The sequence below is a fragment of the Nycticebus coucang genome, chromosome 13, assembly GCF_027406575.1.
Source record: "Nycticebus coucang isolate mNycCou1 chromosome 13, mNycCou1.pri, whole genome shotgun sequence".
NCBI lineage: Eukaryota > Metazoa > Chordata > Mammalia > Primates > Lorisidae > Nycticebus > Nycticebus coucang.
This window is the reverse complement of record NC_069792.1, coordinates 31,132,883-31,154,756: the sequence shown is the minus strand read 5'-3', so window position 1 is coordinate 31,154,756 and position 21,874 is coordinate 31,132,883. Positions and strand designations below refer to the sequence as shown.

At 37.1% G+C, this 21,874-nt stretch overlaps 1 protein-coding gene across 2 annotated transcripts in view; it reads right to left on the bottom strand.

Annotated features, from left to right (window-relative positions):
- The window catches only part of ZBTB10 (zinc finger and BTB domain containing 10), a 43,413-nt gene that overhangs the window by 17,956 nt on the left and 3,583 nt on the right, over positions 1 to 21,874 (bottom strand). For both annotated transcript variants that reach the window (XM_053559216.1, XM_053559215.1), the window contains exon 2: positions 9,497 to 10,385. In XM_053559216.1, the coding sequence (XP_053415191.1) occupies positions 9,497 to 10,385 (889 nt within the window). The remainder of the gene's footprint in view (positions 1 to 9,496; positions 10,386 to 21,874) is intronic.

Sequence of the window (21,874 nt, the reverse complement as noted above, 5' to 3'; positions counted from 1 at the left end):
CAAGAGAATCACGTAAGCCCAAGAGTTAAGAGGTTGCTGTGAGCCGTGTGACGCCACGGAACTCTACCTGAGGGCAGTACAGTGAGACTCTGTCTCTTAAAAAAAAAAAAAATAACATCAAGAATGGAAAACCAGGGTGGTGCCTGTGGCTCAAGGAGTAGGGCACCGGTCCCATATGCCAGAGGTGGCGGGTTCAAACCTAGCCCCGGCCAAAAAAAAAAAAAGAATGGAAAACCAGATCCTGCATGTTCTCACTTAAAGGTGGCAGCTAAGCCAAGACATGATTGCAAGAGGGACTTTACCTAACAATTGCAATCAGTGTAACCTGGTTTATTGTACCCTCAATGAATCCCTAACAATAAAAAAAAAAAAAGGTGGCAGCTAAGCTATGGGTACACAGGGCCATACCTCTGGACACTAGAGACTCAGGAGGTAAGGAGGTGGTGAGAAACGAATAATTACCTATTGAGGGCAAAGTGCACTAATTGGGTGGTGAGTACACTAAAGCCCTAGACATCACCATATATAATTCATCCAGGCAATCAAAAACTACAAAATAAATTAATTTTAAAAATTAAAAGAAGACAACATGGTTGGGAAGGTCTGTTTGACTACAATTTGCTTTTGGTTCTCAATATTCCAAGCATGAGGCAAGTACAGACTAATCTAGATATTCTTAGACCAAATATTCTTGAAAAGAATGAGATATGAGAAAAGACACAAGAAATGAAGTTTTAAAAATAGCTAAACTCGGGTGGCGCCTGTAGCTCAGTGTGTAGGGCACCGGCCCCATATACCGTGGGTGGCAGGTTCGAACCCGGCCCCAGTGAAAGTATAACAAAAAATAGCCGGGTATTATGGCAGGCACCTGTAGTCCCAGCTGCTTGGGAGGCTGCGGCAAGAGAATCGCCTAAGCCCAGGAGTTTGAGCTTGCTATGAGCTGTGACGCCACAGCAGTCTACCAAGGGCAATAAAGTGAGACTCTGTCTTAAAAAAGAACAAAAAAAAAACAAAAACAACCTAATCTCTGTTGTACAAAAACTCAGGGACTCAGTAAGATCTCTTCGACTTTTATTTTCTTATGAATATATATCAGCATCAAGTTTCTCTTCTCAGGAAACAGTTTAAGATACAGACTTTTTTCTCTTCGTTCTGTTTTCTCCTTTTCATGGAAAGTAAATTCAGCTGCAGCAAATGTATTATATCAGAAACCATGACAGTTCCTGTAGAAGCCTAGAAACTCAATAGTTTCCCTTCACTTCCAAACTCATGGACTCACATGAACACACCTAGACTAGGCTGGCTCCACTGTTCTGAGCACTACTGAAAAAGGCTGATTCTGCTCCAAACAGTCCCTATCAGATATTCCTGGTTCATTTGCCACTCCAATCCATGAACAGTGCTCTCTGAATTATTTAGTCTTACATGCAGATATAAACAGATTAAACGTCTCCAGTTAAAAATTTCTTACACACAAAAACATCCACAATTTATTCCCATAGCATACAGTTACAACATAGCCCTAACCTATAAACAAGGTGGCAAGAAGTTATAATAAGAAGGTAGAACAGAAAGGGAAGTGTACTTATCTATTACATTCTCCTTTCTGTTCTTTTATTCACTTTTAATTTCTTGCCAACTTATAGTCAGCGAATGCCCTTCTTCCTTTCCTGGCAAACTTCTACATAAGATCCAACTCATACTGCCCTTTCCATAAAGCTTTCTCCAACTCTAAGAAGTTAGGAGCCTCTCCTTTGCCATGCTGCTTAAATAATCTTATTTTGACACTTACCACATTGTGCTGGATATGTTTTTAACCCCATGGCCACCCTATTGTTTGTAAGTTCCAGATAAGGGACTCCTCAATCTTGACACTGGCCTGGTGTCTTGGGAGGCCAAGTCTCATTCTGTTACCCAGGTTAAAATGTCATGGCTTCAGCCCAGCTCAAAGCAACCTCAAACTCCTGGGTTAGAGTGATACTCTTGCCTTAGCCTCCAGAGTGGCTGACACTACAGGCGCCTGCCACCATGTCCAACTAATTTTTTCTATTTTTAGTAGAGACAGGGTCTCACTCTTGCTTAGGCTGGTCTTGCTCAAGTGATCCTCCTGCCTTGGCCTCCCAGAGTGCTAGAATTATATGCATGAGCCACCATGCCTAGCCAAGTATCCTTAGGATTTAAATAAAAACTTTGCTTCTAAATTTCCTCTTATTTTAAAACTATCTGGTCCCTCCATTATACTACGTCTGTGTCAGAAACAAAAAATTCAATTTTATAAAACTCTTTAGGGGTTGATATTTATAAAGTTTAGACAATTTAACACCCTCAGCAAGCATAAGTGACAAAAATGCTTTTCTAACTGAACCAATAAGGCTTCTTCATCTACTAGTTTCACTCTGGCCACACAGCATCTATTCCTTAGGATTTCTAACTTAACAGGTAATAAATAATTACCAGTGCAGCCATCTCTTGGGTCAAATATAGCAGATAGAAAAGAAAATAACAATAAGTACAGTAAAAGTACAGAAGAGGAGAAAAAAGATGGAAGACTATGTCAGTTGTAGCTCATCCTTCATACATATCCGATATCAAAACAATGGCTAAGTTTATCAGAACATCTGTAATCTCCTAAGAAAAAGAAAACTAATACAGGTCTACAAAGCTATTACATGAAACCCTTCAGATAAGACATAGAATGCAGAACTTCTCAGATTTTTGAAATGTAATCACTATAACATTCCAGTGGGACCTGGGGTAGCACCCTGCAATAAAACATTAATATTCACACTGAAAGAAATAAGTTTTTAAAGAGATGGTTTTATTATAAAAATGAGTATGAAATAATTTGGGGTTTCTAGAGCTTTTAAGATTTCAGAATTGAGGTATAAATTGTACTTTTTTCCCAATAGAGAGGTTACTGGAATATACTCAAGGCTAGTTAAGAGGCAGGACTGAGTCTAAACCCCAAGTCTCTTCTGTTACAAAAGCCAAGTTCTATAGTTCTTTAAACCAATGGCATAGTCAAACCATGGGAGGTCTCAAATCAGATTAAAATTTGATAATTTAGAAAGCATTTCTGGATTCTGCAATGCCCAAGTAATACCCAAAATATGGAAGGATGGAAATGCCGGTTAGTTGGCAACTCTAATTATAGAGTCTACTATAATTAGAAGTAATAATTCATTACTTCAAATATGTCTCATTAGAATTCCTTATAACTATCTAGTTTAAATGAATATTTTTCTCAAAATTGTTTACTTCTTTTTGGGGTGAGACAGTATCACTCTGTTGCCCCAGGCTAGAGTGCAATGGCCTCACCCTAGCTCACAATAACCTCAAACTCCTACATTTAAGTAATCCTTCTGCCTCAGCCTATAGGCAACTGCCACAATGCCTAATTTTTCTATTTTTAATAAAGACAGGTCTCACTCTAGCTCCGACTGGTCTCAAACTCCTGAACTCAAAGGATCCCTCCCCCTGCCTTGGTCTTCCAGAATACTAGTGTTATAGCCATGAGCCATGCTGGGCCCCCAAATAGTTTTCTAAATACCAACGTATATGCTTTTAACCAAAAGGCAAGTACACAAATGGAAAATGTACAGCTTAAACTTGATTTCAACTCTGAACGTAAGAATACAATTTTTTTTTGAGACAGAGTTTCACTTTGTCACCTTGTGTAGAGTGCTGTACAGTCATAGCTCACAAACTACGTGAGCCCTCAAACTCTTGGGCTCAACTGATTCTCTTGCCTCAGCCTCCCAAGTAACTGGGACTACAGGCACCCACCGTAATGCCTGTAGTGGCGCTAGACCCCATCTCACTTTTGCTCAGGCTAGTCTTGAACTCCTGAGCTCAAGCAATCCACCTACCTTGGCCTCCCACAGTACTAGGACTACAGGCATGAGCCACCATGCCCGGCCTGATTGATATAAATTTAAGAACACACAACGTTTTCCCATTAAAAGTCTAGATGAAAGAAACTTCTAGATTACTTAAAAAGAACTCTAAATTTTACCTTTTAATCTTCTAAAGTCACTTTATAATGGAGTACTTGTATGGCATTAAGTCAGTTTTTGTCAAAGATAAAAAATATATAATAATCAATTGCTGCATTTACTAGAATATACTTTAGGAAAATATCCACATTAGGTGGTGTCAACTACACTAAACCCCACTGAAGAAAGTCCCTTCAGAAGTCAGTACCACGAAAAAATCTGCCATCCTGTAGAATTGGTATGTTTTTCCCTCTTGAGTAAGGCTGCTTAGCATCTTAAGAATCAATTAAAAGCTTAATTAAGGCAACATATTTACATCCATGACTTACTACTTGCATTTTGCTAATTTATCATTTCAAAATCTTTGTTCAAAATGCATGCAACCACATACAGAGTACAATTATTAACCACAGGTAAAACTTGCAAGTATAACTGGTATAAACATGAAGATCTAGGCTCAAAAAACTATTAAAGAGATCAGAAAATGGGATTATCACTTAACTTGTTCTAATTAAATGCTACAACATGTGTGAACATATTTTTTAAAACAACTTAGGCACTGGTTATTTGTATTTCTAACCTCTTTATCTACTTTATTTAGCTAAAATTTAATGTTTTCTGATCAAAAATCAGCAAGACAATATTTACATTAGGGGTAACCCATTAATTATAGCATTTTTCCTCTCGGTCCACACTAATCTTTTTGAGACAGAGTCTCACTCTGTTGCCCAGCATCATAGCTCACAGCAACCTTAAACTCCTGCCTCAGCTCCCCACCTCCCAGTTGATTTTTTCTATTTTTAGTAAAGACTGAGTCTCACTCAGGCTGGTCTTGAATTCTTGAGCTCAAGGGATCCTCCCAGAGTGCTAAGATTATAGGCATTAAGCTACCATACCCACCTATCCACACAAATTTTTGCTAATAGCTTTAACAATTCCACACCCAACAATGAAACAGGACAGCATTTTCTAACTTTCTTGAGTTTGACTTCAAGTATTCCCATGACAAATGATAAGTTAGCTTCTTCAAGAATTAAAAAAACATATCATCTGAATAAAATCCATGAGAGCTAGAACCCCTTAGTACTAACACAGGCCCACAGTATTCTATATTAGTCAGAAGAGTGTGAGAGTCAATTATATATATTCATCATAAGACGGGAAGACCAGCACTCAGCCTAGAAAAATAGGACTTTGGGGAATTTTACATTTTTAATATTTGAAAGATTGTCAAGTAGATTAGCAGTTAGGTTTAGATTACACTACTCAACATGGCAAATTAAGAAGTTAGAGAAGCAAATTTTGGTTAAACATAAAATGACTAATAACCACACTCATTTTAATGTGAAACAGGCTGCTGAAGGAAGTCTGCAGAAGTATTCAAACAAAAAAATTTAAACTGAGGCTAAAAAGACCACCTATCTAGCCTTTTTTTGAGACAAAGTCACAGCAACCTCATACTCGGGCTCAAGTGATTCTCTCGCTTCAGCCTCCCAGTAGCTTGGACTACAGGTACCCACCACAATGTCCGGCTATTTTTAGAGACAGGAGTCTCGCTCTTGCTCAGACTGGTCTGGAACTCCAAGCTCAAGCAATCTGCCCACCTCAGACTCCCAGAGTGCTAGAATTATAGGTGTGAGCAACTACACCCGCCTCATCTACCTAGCTTTTGGTAGAAAGAACGCAGCACTGGAAAACTAATATCAATAATAATATTAATATTATTATATATAAATAATAATCTATAGTAAAAATAATATAATATAAATAACTTCAGTAGTCTTTCCCAACTTAAACGGGGATTGAGATGACCATGAGAGTTCTTATGTTTGTCATTTAATTTTGATAATAATCCTATGAAATAAGCTATTTTTTAATAGCTTTAATAAGCCATTATTTTAATAAGGAGGAAACTGAGAACAAGGGTTTATCTTTATATAACTATGATGTGATGTAGTTACCAGCACAGCCAATTTTCAAATCCATTGTTTGACTCAGTTTAGGATCATTCCCCTCATTCATATCCTTGAAGCAGAACTTTTAAAATGTCCAACATCAGGCGGCACTTGTGGCTCAGTCGGTAGGGCGCCGGCCCCATATACCGAGGGTGACGGGTTCAAACCCGGCCCCAGCCAAACTGCAACCAAAAAATAGCTGGGCGTTGTGGCGGGCGCCTGTAGTCCCAGCTACTTGGGAGGCTGAGGCAAGAGAATCGCTGAAGCCCAGGAGTTGGAGGTTGCTGTGAGCTGTGTGAGGCCACAGCACTCTACCGAGGGCCATAAAGTGAGACTCTGTCTCTACAAAAAAAAAAAAAAAATGTCCAACATCCAAACCAAATCGTATACCAACTATACTGCAAATTCTGGGAGGGATGCTTATAAGTGATCCATGTATTATGGTCTGCAACGCTCTCAAGTATTCCCAAAATGCAGTCATGATTAAGAACCACTGCTATATATTAAGGGCTGGCAGTAAAGTTTTATTGTAACATACCCACAATCATTTGTTTATATATTGTGTATGAATGCTTTCATGCTACAAATGGCAGAATTAGGTAGCTAACCCTCAGACTAACAAAGCCACAAAATATTTACTGTTTTACTTGGCTCTCTACAGGGAAAATTTGCCAGGCCCTGGCTCTGTGTACAATATCCTAGCCATGATACGCTTATTTCTGCCACCAAATGAAGTTGGATTTAGAGGCATTAAAAAGTTGTAAAAAGCTTAATAGCTGGAACACAGGACATCAGTGATAATAACCAAATTTATGAATTCAGCAAAGTTTATCAGATACCAAATGGTACTTATTACGTAAGAATAAAATTATCTTTTATTTAAGATGTAAGAGACAAAAACTATTAGACTACCAACATTATTTTGGTAGATAATTTTATGTAAATGTTCTTACGCAGTAAGTACACAATTAACATAACCATGGCTAGAACATACTTGCTAACAACTGCTACTTAGTACTGTATGTTTCCTTTTTTCCCCCCAGTGGTAAGATAGGATTTTACTAAACAGAAAGGAATACCGAAGGAGTAAAAAGTACCACAGCTTCTGGCAAAGGGGAAGACTCAAGTCGGAAAACCAATTTGGGCCCTTTGTCTAGGGCTACTTAGTATTAATTTTAAAAGTAGGCATTGTGGGCTGAGCACTCATAGCTCAGTGGTTAGAGCGCTGGCCCTGTGCACCTGTGGTGGCTTGTTCAAAACTGGTCCAGGCCTGCTAAACAAACAAACAAACAAAGTTCCAATTTTGTCTGGTGGAGGTTGCTATGCACTATGACGCCATGACACTCTACCCAAGGGGACAGCTTTAGACTGTCTCAAAAAAATATATATATATATATGCATTGTGGTTCAATAATATGAGATTAGCTGACTACTTCTGCCATCAATTACCCAAAAGATCTGCTTATTCCTTAAAGGAAAGCTGTGTATTTAAAAACACTACAGGGACCAGGTGCAGTGGCTCATGGCTATAATCTCAGCTCTTTGGGAGGCTTGAGCAGTAGGATGCCTTGAGGCCAGTAGTATGAGACAAGCCTGGGCAACACAGCCAAAACCCTGTCTGACAAAAAAGTGAAAACAATTAGCTGAGCATGGTAATAGTTCTATCTGGAAGCTGAGGCAAGAAGATCACTTGAGCCCAGGAGTTCCAGACTACAGTAAGCTATTATCTCTGCACTGCACCCCAGTATAGGGCAACAGAGTGGGACCCTGCCTCAACACAAAATTTTGCAAATAAAATACAAAAATACTACAGGGTTCCCACCACACTGTTAAACAGGAATAATCCATGCAGCAGAAAGACAATATAGTTCTAATTTGAGAAACGTATCAAAATCTTCTGTTATTAATAATTAATACAAAGCACTAGCAATTATTAGCTGGGTGTTGTGACAGGCTCCCGTAGTCCCAACTACTTGGAAGGCTGAGGCAGGAGATACTTGAAGCCAAGAGTTTGAGGTTCTGCCACTCTAGCTTGGGGCAACAAAGTGAGACTCTTGTCTCAGAACAAACAAAAACAAAGCTCTAGTGAAAACATCTACCCACCCATAATACTTTAACTAGGGCTTAATAGCTAAAACTTGACATAAAGTACAAGGAAAAAGATCAGCAAATAGTGTTCATTATATACACACATGAAGATTTTTACACAAATAACATTTCCACCATTGAAAACAAACTCAAATCTAAAGAGCCAGATGAACCATTTCACAAGATTACTATGGCATTTTGCCCTCTGGGAACTAGAAACAGTGATTCTTTTTAACAAAAAGTACTCCATCCTCAGATGACCACCATAATGTAAATCAGACACTGAAAAAAGTTATAGTGCTTTGAAGCAAAACAAGCATTAAATCATGTATGACAGTGGTGGACAAGCTCAGGGTATACACAGGAAACCTCAAACCCACTGAGCGCTGTTTCAAATAAAGATAGGCCCAGCAAGATTAAACTAAAGGTAAAGAAGTTTCAAATCCATTTGCATCCTTTAATAAAGACCTTCTTAATCCTACTTTTAAAAAAATCTCCACCATCAATATGATATGCTGAGATTCTTACAAATATTTTGGGGGGAATATATTGAAGAAAAAGGCTCAGAGGCCTCTCTCTTGAATAGGTGAATGAAAATTAGAATGTAATAGGCTCGGCGCCAGCCAAGCCAAAACACCAGAGCTGGCGGGTCTGAATCCAGCCTGGGCCTGCCCAACAACGACAATTACAACCAAAAAATAGCTGGGCATTGTGGCAGATGCCTATAGTCCCAGCCACTTGGGAGGCTGAGGCAAGAGAATCGATTAAGCCCAGAAGTTGGAGATTGCTGTGAGTTGTGATGCCACAGTGTACTCTACTGGGGGGGGGCGGGGGGGACACGGACAGATTGAAGCTCTATCTCAAAAAAAAAAAAAAAAAAAAAAAAGAAAGTAACAATAGACAAATTATTCTAACTTCCATAAGATTCATGGTGAGAAGAGTGGCTTGGCGCTAAGCAAATTAGAATATTGCAACCTCATGATTTTGCAAAATTCTGCGAAATAATTAAATGTTTAAAGTTAACTAAGTCTCAAAAATGTTCCAAAATGACAGAATGATTATAGATCATCACTAAAGATTCTATCTTTTCCAGCCCTGAGTATAAAATAGTAAGCATAGAAAGAGCAAGAAAATCAAAGAACTGTACACCCAGAAGTCTGCATCCTTTAACAATATATGTAATGTCTCATTACTTAAGAAATCCATACATATATGCCTAGAAAAGACAAAGAATATATAGCAAAAATTGTATGTGTCTCAGTGATCCCATTTCTTTTATAAAATTCAAATTTAGTATTCCTTTTATTACTTTTCAATCTCATCTTTCTCACTTCAGATTGTATTAATTTTATAATAAAAATTTCATTAAAGATATACTTTATACTTCTAGCTTATTTCGAACTAGAATTAGAATGAAAACAGATAAAACCAAAACATCTTTGTATATACAGTATTTACCTGGTTCTTCCTTGATGAGTAGCGTATTTTCTTCTGGATAGGCAACAGGTGGCTGCATCACTGAGCAATCTTCTAAATTTGTTTCATTATTAGGTGGTATATTATAAATAAATCTCTTTGTAGTTTGGTTTTTCCTCCTTGTTTTGCCAGTCTCCTGAATTCCCTGGGAGCCCATATTATTCCAAATAAACACTTTTGTTTGACCTTCAGATTCATTTTCAGCCATTTCAGGAGATCCATCCTGGACCCAACTGCTATCATTCATTTGGTAGTTTTCTATTTGGCCCTCCTCAACGTTACAACCATCATTTTCAATTTTTACATTACTTGCCAAATTCGTAAGATTCCGTGTTGCCCAAAAACTGGCAATTTTTTGATCCCGTGATGAAGACAGACCATCTCTACTAACTGGCTTTCTATTATTGTAGTCCACAACTACAGATTCTGGAGCTTCTGATTTAATGCTTATATTTAAGGCATCTTTAATGAAATTTCGGCAAGTTTGAACAACTTCACTCATTTGAAGATAGCTGGCCACTGTCATCACTTCAATGGCATTTTGGCTTGTGAGCACCAGATTACCAGAATATAAGAAGTCCAAGATAACTGAAAAACCTTGAACTGCAGCAATATCTAAATGGGTAGTATTGTTTTGGTTAGGGCTTTCTTTGTTTGAAAAGCAATATAAAGTCTTAAAGAAACGGCTGCCTGCAACCAGGATGTTCTTATGAGCTTTAAAGATTTTTCCGCTTACCACGATGCTGACATCACAAAGAATACCTTTCTTTCTCTGTTCATTTAGTTGTCGCAGAAGTTGATAGCAATAAGAGTTTTCATTTGGCCTACTATTAAAGTCACAGTACCCTTCCTCTGATGGTATTTCTGACTCCTGTAATTGGATGAAAAACATTAATGTTAAATTTTATTTACTTTTTTAAAAACCTAAACGAAATGTCAACATCAAATTTTTAAGAAGCACTAATCACATATACTAATTTGTGAGCAAACATGTATTTTGAGATCGAAGTGAGCATGATCCTAAATATTCAAAAAATGAACAGCATGGCACAACTTCTTGGTATTAAAAAAAAAAATCCAAACACATTTGATGGAGAAATTAGCAGTTATTTCATTTAAAGAATAACATGCATATGACTCTTTTCAAATACAAGCTGAGGACATGGATTAAGAATTGTCTAAAATTAAAATAAGCTATTATTTTCTTAAGAAACTTTCATTTATAGGATCAAATTAGTTTGCTTTATCTCTGATAGGAAAGTAGCAGTCTTCTCAGATTGAACTTAAAATATCCAAGTTATAATACGCTGGGCATATCACTCTAACATTAATAAAAAAGTAAATTTTAAGTCTTGTCAAACATTAAAATCAAATAGCTTAAGTCAGTGAGGTTAATTAAATCTAGCCAGAAATAAAAACCAAAGAGGAGAATGTGCTTCAACTAAAAGTATATTTAATTATATTATATCCCTTCAACTTTCAAAATGTCTTATGTCTCTTTAGGATAATAAATACCATATAAACTCTAAAATTTCTGAATTCTAAATTCTTAATGTTTATAGTGCTTTATAGTTATTAGTGCTTCTTTTTCCTCATCAATCATACTAGTATTCCTTACAGTTATAATATATATAAAACAATTAAGATTATGTTATAAAATAGATAAATATTATGAGCTAGATTTCAGAATGTTCTCTGTGCCAGTTACTAACTGTGGATCCCTGGGCAAGTTAATATTCCCGGACATTTTTCTTAAACCATAACAGTATTACAAATGATAATTATAATTAACAACATTATGAGTTCCTTATATCGAGACTATAAGGTAGGTACTCGCCCTAAAGGTAGAATTGTAAATCCCTAGTACCTTGAAGAACGCCTGGCATACTGCTTAATAACTTCACTAAGTAACTGAAGCCCTGATTTTTTCCCTAGAGAAAAAAATGCTTAGATATTTCTAGTAGAAAGGATGACTGAAAATGCTGAATTTATTTTAAATTTAAAATTTTTTCATATTTGGGGGAACACTCATTGTATTATTCAGACTGGGGTGCTGCCCAATTAATAAAAAAATACAAATTTTAAACTATTTTCTTAGGCACAAAATATGAAAAACATAAGCTGTTTCTATAAAATAATTAAATATATATGGATCTGTGATTTAATGAGCAAAAAAAAAAAACCATGGAAAGATGTGACTAGAGTGTAAACATGGCTAGAGGACTGACAGGCTTTGAAAGAAGAACATGGTACAGGGAAGACACGACTGCAAAAGAATTCTCAGAGAAACAACGTTCTAGTGGTGGATTCCTCAACAGTAACAAAACTTAACTCAACCCAACCATGGGGATGGCTAAACTTAGTATTAGCTTTACTTCTGAGTACTGGTCAGGAGGCCATACACACAATAAATTACAATTCTCTGAAATGAAACCACATCTAAGAAGTTTTATGCTGCTTTCAGGTATGAGAAGTCAACTGTAAGAACCAAAATAGTAGAATCCCAGGACACTTCAAGTGTTTCACTGGGACAACATTAACAGAATAGATAACCCTGCAATCTGGCATATATGATCACTACGGAATGAAGCATGTGAAAAACAGAGAATTACCTTTCATTTTTGACAGACCCTTAGTAGCTTCCCCCCAGCCCTCCAACTGCTTCAGGGTTTCAGGTACTTATACCAGAGCAATCCTCCATCCATGCCCACCCTACCATACCACAATGTTGATGCTCTAAATTAGCTAATTTCTTCTACCAAAACACCTAATCCTTAGCAAAAATAGCAACAGTAAAGGATGGAGTTAAAATAATCAAAAAAAAAAAAAAAAAAAAAACCCATTTGAAAGTTAAGTCCCATATTTTTGCTTTGGGGGGATGAGGGAAAAGGAAGTAAAGTAATAAAGAGTTTGTTTTATGTAACCTAAGATCTTGTACACAAAGCAATATGCTATAAAATTTAAAACAAATATAGGACTTGTATGAATGTATCAAAAACTAAAACAACACTTAAACACCTATAATCAGTGCTACAGAATAACTTTCTATAAAAGCATCATATTGTTTACTTGGTCTCCCTTTTGAAACTATCTGAATATGTATCTATCAATTTGTCTATGCTCTCTACAGATATTCCAAACATGAATAAGGAATCTTGGGTTGGTGGATAAGCCTTACATTAAGCTTTGCTATGGATGTTGTACCTGACCAAGGTCATGTGGTTTAAAATTCCAATAGATATTGCAGTAAAAGAACAAATCCTTGCAAGTAGCAAAAATTTTTTAACATTGAATAACATTTGGCAGTACATCCATCCAGTGTTTGTAGAAGCAGTGAATTGACATTTACAAGTCAAGAACTGCCTAAGTTTATATATCAAGTAGTTGAAAACACTTTAGGAGGTGGGCATGAATCTAATTGTAACAGTGATCCTAGGCTATGGTCACTGTGTACTGAATTTGCTGGACAAGTCCCAATTTGTGCCTTTACCACATCAAATGCCCTAATTTTTAAAAATAACTCAGATAAAAGCCTACCCACCAAAACATTTGCCCATTCTAAGACAAACTATACAAGTCAAACATTATTCAACCACTATCTTTTCTCATTACTATTATACAAGAACATAAACACTTCCTGCTTTTAGGATCATAAGTACCAATTTCTTTTTCACTATTGATTAAAGCACTATGCTATATGTATGTTTGTAGTAGCTATTAAAAATGCCCTTCAAAAATGAAGTTTCCAAGTCAAGAATATTTGTTCTTTCCAAGGATATTATTATTTGAAGATTGGGTAAAAGAGCTAAATAAGCACAGAGCACTAAAATAAACTGACAATATTATTTGCTGAACCAAATAAATTAAGACATCTTAGTACTAGAGACAAAAATCTTAAAGTAGGTCCAGTAACTCCAGGATCTCTACCTCTTTTATTCCTTCTTTAACCTTCCATGTCTACTTACAGTATATTGATAACAAAAAGGATTACTAATAAGAAAAAAATACTGGTAAAAGGTTGAAATAGTTCCACAGCTGGTTTTCTGTTCAAACGTAAGGTCTTTTTCTATCCCCTTTCTCAAAAGGGAAAACATTCTTAGCCTCAACATTAAGCTGGTTACCCAAATTTTATGGAAATGAATATTGAGACCTAAATATGAAGTGTTGAATTTTTTTATGTGTGGTGATACCCTTAAGTAAAATAACAATTTTAGTTTGGATGGGCCCTCAATATCTAGTCTTACAAAATTAAGAGAATACATAAAATACTTAAAAGCCTCATGTTCTATTATCTTAATATTCTATGGCAGATGTAGGTTACAAAACAGCTATTATTTTTACTCAGAGGAAGATATCAAAAAGCCTGAAAAATCTTTCTTACCATTGAATTTTAAGCCAACGGCATGAGGGAGGGGGGTAGTAGAAGAGGGACTGAAATATCCTCACTCTGTTCATTGATTAATAAGCATTAACTGAGTGCCTATTTTAACCAGGATCTACACTAGGAACCAAGGATTTACTTCCTAATTTAAAGTTATTGCTTGTGGGCAAGACTCTCATTGCACTTAATAATAAGGGAGGTGGCTAATTCAGGTTTTTCTTGAGGTATGAGGATTCTTTTGGAATAAAGGAGATCTGAGCAGTTTTATAAAGGATAGAGAAAAGTAAGACTAGGCCTGGCTGTTTGGGCCTATAATCCTAGCGCTCTGGGATGTCAAGGTGGGAGAAGCCCTTGAGTTCAGCAGTTCAATACTAGCCTGACCAAGAGGTCTCTACTACAAATGGAAAAATTAGTAGGGTGATGGTACAGGCCTATAGTCCAAACTACTCAAGGCTGAGGCAAGGGAGCTTGAGTCCAAGTTTGAGGTTGGTATGAACTATGATGATGACACAAAAAGCAGGGCACTCTACCCAGTGTGATATATGGTAAAGCTATCTCAAACAAACAAAAAGACAAGACAGGGAGGGATAGTGGGAGGTGGAGGAAGAGGGGAAGTGAGAGAGAAAGAAATGTGAAGAGTGGGATGGAAGGAAGAGCATTTGAGCATTCTAAGCAAGTGAGACAACATGGGGGGAAAAGAAGCTAAGATGGTACAGTATCCTCAGAATTCCAGATTTATGAAATAACATCAAGGTGATTAAAAAAGAACACAAAATGCAAAGACACACTTAATCATACTTAAGTGTGTCTTTCAGATTATAAAAAGTAATAAGCATCCCGCAAATGATTAAGAACCCCTGCCATGGGGCGGCGCCTGTGGCTCAGTGAGTAGGGCGCTGGCCCCATATGCCAAGGGTGGCGGGTTCAAACCCAGCCCCGGCCAAACTGCAACAAAAAAATAGCCGGGCGTTGTGGCGGGCGCCTGTAGTCCCAGCTACTCCGGAGGCTGAGGCAGGAGAATCGTGTAAGCCCAAGAGTTGGAGGTTGCTGTGAGCTGTGTGAGGCCACGGCACTCTACCCAAGGGCAGTACAGTGAGACTCTTGTCTCTACAAAAAAAAAAAAAAAAAAAGAACCCCTGCCACAGGCACCTTACAGAGCTTTTAGAAGCAGGGTGGCTTGACTGGATTATCAGACAAGGGGACATGACTGTGGCAGCAATGTGGGGGATTAATATCATGGACTAAGACTGTAGATACTGTGACCAGTTGGGAAGCCACTTTTGATAGTGCAACATTTTTGTAAGAAACTAGGACCTTAATTAGGCAAGATGATGTCAAGGAGGAGTGAGACAGAACCTAGAAAAATCAGCAGAACTGGAGTGATGAAACAGATCTAAGAGGGTGGGGGAATCATAGGGTTTTCCCCATTCTTGCTTGAATAATCAAATAATGCTACCAACTTGTGAAGAATACAAGACCTCGACCCACTCTCCCACTCCTCTGGGGAGGAAAGGGAGAGAAGCTAACTTCAGTTGTAAATAATATAAATGTCAAACAGCATACCTAAGTTTTATCTTTGAGACAAGATAGAGATAGTTGCCCTGGGTAGAGAGTGTCTTGGTGTCCTAGCTCACAGCTACCTCAAAACTCTTGGGCTGCTCAAGGTATCCTCTTGCCTCAGCCTCCAAAGTACCTGAGACTACCGGCACCTACCACAACACTCAGCTAGTTTTATATTTAATAGAGACGGGGGTCTCACTCTTGGTCAGGCTAGTCTGGAACTCCTGAGCTCAAGCAAACCAACCTCCTTGGTCTCCCAGAGTGCTAAGATTATAGATGTAAGTCACCACACAGACTACAGTCAATTTATTAATGATATGAAAATGCTCTTTGCTAAAAATCAACAAGTATTTAATATTTACTTCCCTACTCAGAATTATAGGGTTGTTTTTTTTTTTTTTTGATAAATAGACTAGCAGAAAAGACACTTAACATGAACATTAAAGTACAAACTAAAAGCATTAAAAACATCAAAATCTTCATTACTTTTGTTGCTGCAACAATGTGTTGGAAGAACATAAACTTATTTCCACTTCCAAATCCAAATTTTATTAAAACAAATTCATTTGATGACGACAAACACGGACATAACAAATGTGATGTCAAACAAACACCTGCTAGTGGTTCTGATGAATTATAATTCCTTTTCAATTTTCTGATCACCTCTATGTCCCAGAGTAACAGCATCCTCTCTGGTGGTTTAAGTATACTAGCCCTAGAAATTCTAATGCTGTGAGGGGGAGGGGAATTGAAGGGGGAGACAGACTTCAGATGATAATAACGTCCAACCAGTTCTCTCCTTAATTCTAACCCATACTACACAGGTGCCTCTAAAAAAACAATACATACACAACAATTTTCACCTACTTAAAACTGCTACTGTTGCCCATTTGTTTAACAGACTAAAATGCAATCTTTTTAGCATAACAAGAGATCCTCCAGAATTTTGAGTCTATTATTCAAACTTGATTTTTTTTTCCATCCTGCTCAGCAACCAAACTATCCACTACCAGACACATTAAGACACCACTTTTGTGGGGCCTTGGTGTGTGTCACACTTTATGGGGGCAAGACATGAATGCAAGAGGGACTTTACCTAACAATTGCAATCAGTGTAACCTGGCTTATTGTACCCTCAATGAATCCCCAACAAAAAAAAAGATACCACTTTTGGCCAAGTGCTGTGGTTCACACTTGTAATCCCAGTACTGTGAGAGGCTGAGCTGGGAGGATTGTTTGAGGCCTGGAGTTTAAGACCTCTACAAAAAAAATTTTAAATCTACCTGGGCATGATGGTGCAAGCCTGTAATTTTTAAATACAGGGCAGAATCACCTGAGCCCAGGTGATAGAGGATACAGGAAGCTATGATCATACCACTGCACTCTAGCCTGTCCATGACAGAGAATAAAACTCTGTAAAAGATAAATAAAAAACAAAAAGACACCCGTTTCATTTTTGTCAGGCTGCTTCCAAATGCAGTACCTGAATGCCCTTCTCTCCCTGGTCAACATCTATTCATTTAACACAGTGGTTCTCAAACTTTCTAATGCTGTGAACCCTTTAATACAGTTTCTCATGTTGTGGTGACCCCCAACCATAAAATTATTTTCATTGCTACTTCATAACTATAATTTTGCTACTGTTATGAATCATAATGTAAATATCTGATATGCAGGGTTTATTTAGATGACCCGTGTGAAAGGGTTGCTCGATACCCAAAGGGGTCACGACCCACAGGTTGAGAACCGCTGATTTAACACAATTAAACTCAAGATCCAGTTGTACAAGCTTCTTCCTATCTTTGCAGGTAGAAATGCTCACTCCCCTTATAGTCTTCACAGTTTCCTGAATATATCGGTACCTTGTTACCTGCATCATTTTACTGTCCGGTCTGTCTCTAAACTAGACTACAAATTCCTTGAGAGAAAAGAGAATACCTTATTTTTATTATTTTATCTCTAGTGCTTTGTATCAAACTTAAGAGTTAAATTTGAGAGAAAGAAGCCAATCCCAGATATACAACAAGATATAGTCAGACACACTATTAAAAATTTGAAAAACACAAGGGAAATAAATGAACCAGCTCTTCCTGAAACGAACACAAGAATTATAAACAATACAAAAATATAAACAAGTCTATAACCCACTACATATCTATATCTCCTAAAAGTGAAAGGTTTTTCAGACTTTCTTCCTACAGTGTTAAAGATCAGCCAGCCAGCCAACCAACCAATCTTTGGGATTAATTTTTACCAAAAACAAAGGCTGGTAGATCTGTCTCACTTTCTTTGCTCCAGCTGCTGATATCAACGTATACCAATCAATAATTTCAATCAGATCACTAGCCTGAAATTTGCTATTTAATCTGCAAAAGTTGACTAAACTTTTTTCTTTTTCTTTTTTTTCTTTTTGAGGCGGAGTCTTACTTTGTCTCCTTGGGTAGAGTGTCATGGTGACATAGGACACAACCACCTCAAACTTGGGTTCAAGAGATTCTCCTGTCTCAGCCTCCCAAGGAGCTGAAGCTGCAGAATGCCTGGGTAGCTTTTTCTGTTTTCAGTAGGGATCCTCAATCTTGCTCAGGCTGGTCTTGAACTCCTAAGTTCAAGCAATCCACCCACCTCAGCTTCCCAGAGTGCTAAGATTACTGGTGTGAGCCACAGTGCCAGCCTTTTTTTTTTTTCTTTTAATTTTTCAACAACGATACACTTCTGTGCATGTTTTAGGTTAAATAAACTATAGTGAGTAGACAGAATGTGTGATTCAGGGTATGAAAATTTTACAAGTGGGTATAAAGTGGTCTGAACCAAGATACAATGTTAATCACGGTAATTAAGGCAATTTTAAAGTCCTCTGGGCCAAATGGTCAAATCCTGAATGAGCTAATCATTGAACGTGACTGTGAAAATAGTTGATACTCAAAACTATGAATTGTCCCTCACATCCTTTAAAATACAGGAATTTTAAAGAGAACCCTCAGAACACAGCTTCAGAAATATTTAAATTGAGAGTCACTCTCATGAATAGTCTTTCAGTCATAAACAGTCATAAACAAGGTCCAAATAACAAGAATAAACTTTTTGGTCACCAGCAATTAACAAAGGTGGACTTTTCTGATTTACAGAAAGCCTAAGAAAGAAAACTAACCCTTAGTGACATACAGCCATGCATCACTTAACAGGGATTCCAGAGAAATGGGTCAATTTTCCTATTGTGCTAACACTGTAAGAGAGTACTTGCACAAACCTAGATGGTATAGCTTACTACACACCAAGGCTACAAAACTGTACTGCACTTAAGACTATAGACAATTTTAACACAATGGCAAACATTTGGGAAACTAAATATACCTAAGTGTAAAAAAAAAAAAGGTGCGGTAAAATAAGGTATAAAACAAAAGTGGCACACCTGTACAGACCACTTACCACGAATGGAGACTCTGAAAGTAGGTAAATGCAGTTCTGGGTGAGTGAGTGGTGTGAACATGAAAGACCAGGACATTACTGTGCGCTACTATAAGGTAATGGTTTTCAGCTCCTTTATAATCTTATGGGACCACCACTGTAGTTAATTATCTCATAAGATTATTAAGTACTAAGATTTGACCAAAAAAATGGCCTCTTTAAACAAAAAAATAATAAGGAAAATAAAGGGAGTGAAGTACTCCTACCCTCCAACTGAATTCTTGCCTCAAGAATTTCAGAAGTCTCATTTCCATTTTTTTTAAGGAGAGAGAAAGCTAATGCAATATATACTTTGTGAAGCTGAGAATGATGAATAGGCTCACAATGTTCAAAGAATCTGACAGCCAAAGTCTCTGGGGATATAAAAAGGGGAACTGATTTGCTTTCTAGAATCAAGTGCTGCTATGGGAGAAAGTGACTTCAAATCTGATAAAACTGGAGAAACTGAGACATGAGGTACCAGGTGACAGAAAATACCTTGTTAAAGATACTTATCTGCAAGAAAAATAGTAATGGTAATAAGTAATACAATTATTTACTAAGTGATTACGTGCTGGCGCACATACTTTCATACATGAGGAAACTAGAAGTTAACTCATTTGCCTGCCAAGAAAGTAGAGTATTAAGGACCCAAGTCCCCCAGACCTCAAGCCCAAGAGTATTCTTACAGGCTGTGTTATACTGCCTCCTACAGGTAATCAGAGACTGCAGAACAGTGAAAAAATTGAACACTGTCCAGAGGAATAAAATAGATCTGGAATCTGTTGCTCATTAAAACAGAGACATATGTAGCTGGTACCTGGGGTTCATACCCCTAAAGCAGTTATGGTTATTATAAAGAAATTAAAGAAATTATCAAGAGCAATTCAAAGTGAAAACATCCAAAATCCAATCAAGGAGACCAATACAAAACAATTCACCTGTGGTGCATATTACAGGGGTATTTGCGAAACTTGGTAAATGTAGAATGTAAATGTTTTGGCACAGTAACTGAGATAACGCCGGAAAGGCTATGTTAACCACTGTGATAAAAATGTGTCAAATGGTTTATGAAGTGAGTGTATGATGCCCCATAATCATATCATTGTATACAGTTATGATTTAATTAAAAAATTAAAAAAAAAAACAATTCAGTAAGTGATGGCAAGACAAACATCACTGACTAAATTGTATTGTCCTCAATCTAATGTTCAAGAAAGCAGATGGCCAACAGATTAAAGAGGAATTTCAAGGGGGGGAAGGGGAAGAAAGGGATAGTTCAGGTTAAGTTTAGAAAAGGTTTTACCTAAGAATTCCATGATCCAGATACATGCCTAAGGGAGAAGGATACACCCAAGCTAAATCTACCACAAGGTTATCTAACTAATTCCCCTTCCTCTGATTTCAGGTTCACTAAGCAGCTAAATATAATTTGCATTCCCACTCAGATTTGCCTACAGGGACAGACTATGCTGATAAGATGACTAACTAGTCCACTGTAGATTAAGAAAATTCATTCCAACGCCTTTTTTAAACTTTCTAAATAACCAACCTACTATTATTTGGAAAACTAAACTTTCATTTTCACAAGTCCCCTGCACTTCCATCATCTTTATAAATAACTTTAGGAATAAATTACTTAACCATCTAGAGCCTTAGATTCCTCTTCTGTAAATGGGAACAAAATTAAATGTCTTTGGCACACGGAAAACAGGGAAATGTTAGCGTGCTCTCTCACTCCATTGGCCAAGCTCACAAAGCTAGTAATTGCAGAAAGCTGAGATTTGAACCCAGAGTTACTCCAAACCCATTCTTTTTCCATTACGACATCCCTTATAAGCTCTTAGTCTCAGTTTTAACCTGGACTGTTAAGACTAAAGACAATTTACTTAACCTTTCTGGGTCTTGTATCTTTAAGTGACTTTCCTTTTAGGGCTTAGACAACTAAAATTTATGTAAAACAAAAAACTACTGCATTTGTCCACTGGGGAAAAAAAATAGCCTTGTGCTTTAAAGTTAAAGCCCTAACTTCTGAAACATGGGTTCCGTGTCTGCTGGGTTACTGGTGTGCCTAATTAACTCCAGTGTAAGTGTGAACAGCAGGATCACTCCAATAAACACAAGAGACTAGCAGATATTTGACTTAACTTCTAAAATCAATGACTAGCTACCAATACAAAAGAATGAATTCCATTCACCATCACAGGTTGTCTAAAAGTCATAAAGGACTGATCAACATCGATTTGGCTTGAAAGGCAGCAAAATGGTAAGGCTACAATCTTTACACTAGAAATGTTAATACAAGGACCAAGAACTAATGTACAGCTTACTTTTTTTGTGAGGATTTAGGATTTTCAAGGAATTTGGTAAATAAATTCTCCATCAGTCCAAATCAACAACTTGATGCAAATTAACCTCACATTAAACACTTCTAAGACTAAGTTTAAAGTAGTTAAAGTAAACTGCATTTATAAAAAACTCTGAAAAGGAGCGTTATATTAAAAAAAAAGTTCAGAAATCTGGGTAGAAGTAAACAAGTAAAAAAAACTCCACAATAATTTAGCAAAAGCCAAGCCCCGTAATAAAATTCAACAAGTTCAACACAGATGAATTTAGTGAAATTATTCACAAGAGAAAGGAGTTCCAAACAGCTTCCTCTACATTTACATACTGCTCTCATATTTCACATTATCTTGACCCGACACAAAGAATTTTTTCGACTGTTTTCCTGAAAGCGGTAGCGTTAAAGGTTAAGGAAATTGTTTAATCCATTCTTCAAAGAGCTGCCAGATTTGACTTCCACCACCACGTTAAACGTCTATAAACGTAAGGCAGCGTCTCTAAAATCACAGCTAATAAAATTATTGACCGCAAAGACAACCTTTTAGATTAAAACCTTCAACCTCACTTTCTTTCTGATTCAATCTGATAAGGAATCTGAGTCATAATATAAAACAAATTCATAGCTACGATGA